The 6,730-nt window shown below is 41.1% G+C and overlaps 1 protein-coding gene across 1 annotated transcript in view; it reads right to left on the bottom strand.

The window, feature by feature from the left end:
• Nucleotides 1–588: 588 nt before the first annotated feature.
• The window catches only part of MOSMO (modulator of smoothened), a 31,227-nt gene continuing 25,085 nt past the window's right edge, over nt 589–6,730 (bottom strand). The window contains exon 3 of the mRNA XM_066198299.1: nt 589–4,441. Coding sequence (XP_066054396.1) covers nt 4,257–4,441 — 185 coding nt within the window. The 3' untranslated portion in view covers nt 589–4,256. The remainder of the gene's footprint in view (nt 4,442–6,730) is intronic.

Below are 6,730 nucleotides of genomic sequence, written 5' to 3'. Positions count from 1 at the left end.
CGCTGGGCGGGAGGCGAGGGGCCCCGGCGGGCGTGAGGGGACACACCCCTGAGGGGGACACACACCTGAGGGGGACACACACCTGAGAGGGGACACACACCTGACGGGGACACACACCTGAGGGGGAGACACCCCTGAGGGGGGACACACACCTGAGGGGAGACACACCCCTGAGGGGGGACACACACCTGAGGGGGACACACACCTGACGGGGACACACCCCTGAGGGGGGACACACACCTGAGGGGGACACACACCTGAGGGGGGACACACCCCTGAGGGGGGACATACCCCTGAGGGGGAGACACCCCTGAGGGGGGACACACACCTGAGGGGGGACACACACCTGAGGGGGGACACACACCTGAGAGGGGACACACCCCTGAGGGGGGACACACACCTGAGGGGGACACACACCTGAGGGGGGACACACCCCTGAGGGGGGACATACCCCTGAGGGGGACACACCCCTGAGAGGGGGACACTCCCCTGAGGGGGACACACACCTGAGGGGGGACACACACCTGAGGGGGAAACCTGAGTGCGGGGCGGGGTCGGTTCCAGTCAGTGCAGCCGGAGGCAGTCGCTTTAGTAGACAATTTATTTTGATAAACTTGCTCAATAACAAAAATACAAGTGAAGAAAATTATGTTCATTTTATACAGTTTGTATTAACATTTGTTCGGAAATCATTAATTGAAAAAATGCTCTAACCAATAGAAAACAACGCTCAGTAAAGGCCGGGGGGCGCAGGCGGCGGGCCCGGCCTCGAGCCCAGGCAGGACAGCCCGCCTGCAGACACCATTTCCTTCATTACGTTCATCCTTCACAAAGGTTTTTAAAGGACAGCTTTCATTTTCCCGCGCGTGTGTGTGTGTGTGTCGGGGCTAAGAGTTGCGTTCTGGAGTGGTTATTAAACAAGGGCTCGGAACCGCAGGGACGGCAGGAGGGCCCTGCTCGGAGTGTGGCACACTGCCCGTGCCTCGGGGACACCGGCATCGCTCTCCGGCTGCATTACCAGCGGGAAAAGCACCTTACGTGGTTCGGCTGGTGTGTTCTGGGAAGCACACCCTCCCCAGGTCTGAGCCTCCCAGACGGTTATTTCAGCTGAGCTCAATGATAAGATCTATACAGACAAATTGACTAGTTTTTCCTTCTGAAAGTAGTATTGTCAGTTTTCCAACCTTACGTTTTGTTAGCCAAATAAATGACAAAATGTGCACAAATTACATTATGGCGGGGCGTCAGATCATTGGGAGGATTTAGAGGCAAAAGAATAAATGGAATTCTCTAGTGATATATGAAATGAGCTGTCCTTCAAAGAGTAAAAAAAATAATGGCTGGCAGAATCAGAAAAGTTTATGTAAACACTCAACACAAATATGGGATTACCTTTGGAGAAGATTCATATGGAAACATTTGCTTTTCATGAACTGAAAGGTCTGCAGATGTTTAGGCATGTTCAATACGAACTTTCTGTAGTTCTAAACAAAACCTTGTGCAAATAAAACCTATAAATAGTTTTCAGCAGATTTTACAGTGATGCTCTTAGGTATGAAAAGAATGCACACAACTTTAAAACAAAAGTAACAGACATAAGTTTGACAAATGATTGCACCATAAAACAGTGTTTTATATACAGTTTACAAGATATGATTTTCTGCTATAAATTAATACTGTACTATATAGTACTTAGTGACCTTATTAAAAGCAACTGTTGACAGCTGTCTCTTCAGTTACTGGGCTGGGTTTTTTTAAATGCATTTGGCTGCATCTATTTCTGGACTTGAAATGCTCAAATATTTAATAAATCTATTTGTTAAACCTTTGCTAACATTTAATAATTCATAGCAATAGCACTGGCAGCTCAGATCAATTTCCAGTCAGCCAACCACAGTCTGGGTATGCTCCAAATTAAGTGTTGGTTTTTCTTTTTAAAATTATTATTATGAGCCATTTAATCAAAGCCTAAATCCACATGATGTTACAATAACTGAAATAAGTAAGCTGGAGGAGTGGGGAGCGAAAGAAATCTTAGCAGCTGAGAAACTCTCCCCACCCCCCAGATATGTTCCAGTTACAAAAATCTCGGACTATTTACAAGTGTAACATTTCTGAAAATGTAATTTATAATCCAAGTTGTAGTGAATACTTTATTTTAGGACACAGTAGTGATAACACCAAAATTTTGACACATACCAAGCAGCTGAACCCTGCCTTTTACCTCCACCACTATCACTAGGGGCCTCAGACTGCCCATGCAGATGAAGGCTTAAATTAAGAACCAAATTATATTTAAACCCTGACTTGCAAGTAAGTGCTTGGCTGTATTTACAGATTAATATGCTTTAGAAAAATTCAGTGATCCGTAAACACTCCATTCTACCTGTGAATGAGCTGACTGGAAAAAAAAAAAAAAGAAGAAAAAAAAAAGAAAAACCATTCCAGTGGGAAGTTTGGTCAAAAATTTCCAAAGAAAATCTACATCAACAATGTAAAAAACATAACCTTTTTGTATTAAAATACCTTGGGAGGGGGAGAGGGAAGAGATGAAGAAAGGCAGGGACCCACTGTGGTCTGAATGGCACATAGTTTAAAATAATTGTGCAAACTGTGTTATTTTTAAACACTCCAGCTTATCTGGAAAGTGATTATTTCGAAAACTGCTGATTTTATTTTAACACAGATCTCATTCTAAAATGACTGTCTACTCATTAATGCAGTTCCTCTAGTAAGCTCAATGAAACAGTGCTCAAAACAGACAATTTTTTTTGTTTTCAGAATGAATCTCAGGTAAACTATGTATTAACTGGAAAACAAATACTGATAGTGCAGGCAGCTTCCCTGGAACACCAACCTAGTAGTGAATGAAGATGTCTGTGGATTCAATGGTTTATCCTTGTGTTGAAAAATAAAACTACTTTTAGTGAGGAATATTTACTCCAAATTTGGGTGGCCATTAAATCTACATTTAAAATAACAACTTCAGTAAACAAGGCATATATTTTTAACAATTATATTGCTCATTTTTTGGCAAAGATGACTTAATACTCAGCTGAAAATAAGTCCATCCATCTTTGCAGTGGAATAGTGTTTGCATTACTTTTAAACATTGCATTTTATATGTGCTAGAGAAATGCTTACCTATGGTAAAACGCTGTGCTTGAACATGTATGAATGCTAATGCAATAATGCAGTAGAAAAAGAGATTTTCTGTACAACAGTTGCTAATAATTTAAATAGTGTCAGTTTCCCAAAATTAGGACTTTAAGGTATGACATGATCTCACCTTCTACCCTCATATACAAATAAATTACCATAAAAAGAATTTTAGCTTAACTTAAAATTGCACCTAGAAAGGCATGGGATTGTTTGTACCTGTTACAAAAAACTGTTAAAATCAAGGGCTGCTACAAAGAATGAGGTAAACTGAAGACTCTCAGCTATGTGGCCTTCAGAAAAATGGCTTTTCTCTATTTGAGTTCTAGTTTTGCACACCACAGTGTTTTGCTAGCAAAGCATTCTGAGTTCTTTTCCAGGAACCATTTGTGTGTACATACATATATATACATATGTGTATATACACACACACACACATACACACACACTGTATACTGCATCAGCAAAATATATATATATTTATATATATATTTATATAAATATAAGGACGAAATCCCCCTCTAAAATGTTCCTTAGTGTTTCCTAGAGCTTATGGGGGAGCAGGGCATGTATGTCTTTTTGCTGTTACACACATTGAGAGAACATGTTTTGATCTATTGGCTTCTTGGTGCAGTAATGCGAGATTGATCCACATTGGTGCCAAAGGCTTTGCTCATCAGAAGGAAGATGTAAAACACTAATCTCCTAAACAGCGAGGCCAGCCTCACTTGACTTCCTCTGCAACCCTCTGGTCCACCACAAAGTTCATAAATACTTTGACTTCCAAATTGTTAGACGTTAAAAACAGGAACAGTCCAGCAACATGTTATGCTTCTCAGTGTAAAGCATTCTTCACTAGTTCCTATCACAGTGCAGACCTGACTGCATTGAAGTATGCTCAGGAGATTAGTCAGCGTGGTCTGTATTTGGTTATGGGAAAGGCTCTCCTTTTTTTCATCCAAAGTGCATAGTGAGAACAAGTCAAAGCATTCCTCTTTCCAGTCAGTGTTTGACAGTCTGATTTAGGCATCCTCCTGAGAATGCAATTCTGATGTCTTGCTCTTTTCCAAAATAAAGTCCTGCAGTCCAGACATTCATCAGCCAGGTAAACAAACTTTGCCAGCAAATAGAAGTCCCACTATTGTAAAGAAAATGGATAAAACAAACAGTACATACGAAGACCCAACCACTGTGTTATTGGGTAATTTATATGGTTGACCTCCAACTTCATTGATGTAAAATCCTATCGGAAATATTAGGGCTGCCATACAGAATAGAATCACTGCAGAGAAAAGAAAAAAAAAAACAGTCACTGCTGTGTTAAAGCAAAAATATTTACCTGTTCGCAGAGCGCTCCAGAAAAACAAGCAAAATATCCTGACTGAACTGAAGAGCTGAGATCAGAGCTATCTGAGCTGATAACTTGCTTGAAATGACAGAATAAGCTTTACAACGCTTTCAAAACATCCCTCATCTACTCCCAAGAAAGAGTAAAAGTCCCCAATTTTGACTGTAATTTCAGTTCTGCTCACTAGATCATGAATTCTCTTTACAGAATAAAAAACTGGTAGATATACTTCTATCATCATCTCCAAATTCAGTCATTTCTACTCCAGTTATTTTAGAGTCATTTTGCCCAGTCAAGACAAAGTTAACATTCAACATTGAAGAAACTTTTTCTATTATCAGTTGCCTTTTTCCAACTGTAGTTGCTTTGCTAAAAATAAAAAACCACTCAGATTGTCATTACAGTTTCTTTTAAGATTAAAAGATACCAGTTTCCTAACGTTATATGAATGTTTCCTTAAATAATGAAATATCCTTAGAGTTTCCCATTGTAATACAATGAAATGAAAGTTTTCTGATTCAGTTTAATTCAAGCTTCTTAATGAAAAGCTAAATTCAGACTCTGTGAACAAAGAGACCAAGCAATGAGGGTTTTTATTTCACTTCAAACTTATGTATATGTTTTGTTCTTGCAACTGACTCTGTGTTAAAGTACAAGACATCCAGAACTCCTGTTAAAGAATTACATTATGCATTTCACAGGCCTTCAAGTATCAATAGTGGCCAAGACTTCTCACAGCACATTTCAATACCCTGATCAAACATAGGAGAGAACACCCAGTGTTGTTTCTCAGATGACAACTTCAGTGTTTCTGTTGCACACCTTTGGAAAGGTAATCCTGTTTAGTTTGGATGTAGCTGTGCAGGACTCTACTGTCTCAGCCAAGGGAATGGCTTCCAAATATGGCTCCTCTGCGAGGCAAGATATTCTTCACAATAAAAAGGATTAACTTTTGAATTGGTTTGAGTGCATATGCAAGAATATACAGTTGGGTTTTTTAAAACAGTATATTAGAATAAAACAGAATTTTATCTGATTCTACCAGTTCAGCCAAGTATTAGCACTTTACTGTTATTTTACTTCTATGTATTTCAGTGTTGTTTCAGACATTGCTTACTGTGAGTGGAACACGGCACCACAATACCTGTTATTCAACCAAATCCAATTAGATCTGGGGGGAGAGAGGAGCTGAACCTGCTCTGTTCTCTCACCAACTCCACAAATCCACATACAACATCTTCTAACATGAAGCACAGCCCTCACTGAAGCCTCTCCTAGTCCACAAACCCTGCCTATAACCTGGCCACGCACAAAAAAGAAAATTCAAGCCAAGTGACAGTGCTCCTACATGAACAAAGTGCATCATATGCTGACTTTTTCAGCTTTCTCTAGTTAACACAGGCTGCTGCTTTTATAGCACCTGTTATAAGGGACACAGGTGCTATCCTTGTTTCCTTTTTGTCTTCTCCACCACTGCAAGACAGAGGAAGCCCTGGGGATGCTGTTCCCTGCTTGAGCCTCCTTAAACATCAAACAAGCAACATCAAAAACCACTGGCAGTAGTAACGGCCATCACCTTAATCACCGGCTCCCATGCAAGAAGTGCTGCAGCTGCTTTTGTTTCCAAAGGTATGTGAAATAAAATCAGGAGCTTGCCTGTACCCTTTGGTCTCACCAGAACAAAGGTTCTAGTCTTTACAAATGAGGAAACAATCAGCTGGAGTAGCACCAATATTTTTAATGTAGCTTCACTACTGCTCTTCCTCACTAAATACAGATGCTGCAGTTTACCCTGCTACACTGCCCACACTAAACCCATTTCTTCAGTGGACCCCGTGTATATCCAAGACAAACAGTTTACCACATATTTTGTATCTTAGTGATTATGATTTCCATAGCACAGGTCTCAGCTTTGAGGAAAGAACTCTCATATTCTAGAAGAACCGGGCATGATGAAAGTGAATTCAGAAAGTGTCCAAGCAGGACCTGGGCATACACAAAGAAGGATGCTTTCATAAACCATGATCCACATCAGAACATCAGCTGCTCCTTGCCTTCCAAAACACATAAAGCAGCTTTCACAACACCTTGAGCCAAGAGCAGCCAGCAGCAGGATCATTCCTTTGGCTGCCAGTGCCGTGCAGGAGAATCCAGATGTTCCACTGGAGGGGGCTCGTGCCTCGCTCGCACTGCGCCCGCACCCCCGGCTTGTTCTTCAAAGGG

The sequence above is a fragment of the Chamaea fasciata genome, unplaced genomic scaffold (genome assembly GCF_029207755.1).
Source record: "Chamaea fasciata isolate MVZ Bird 193981 ecotype frontalis unplaced genomic scaffold, bChaFas1.0.hap1 SCAF_16, whole genome shotgun sequence".
Lineage (NCBI taxonomy): Eukaryota > Metazoa > Chordata > Aves > Passeriformes > Sylviidae > Chamaea > Chamaea fasciata.
This window is presented reverse-complemented; position numbering and strand designations above follow the sequence as displayed.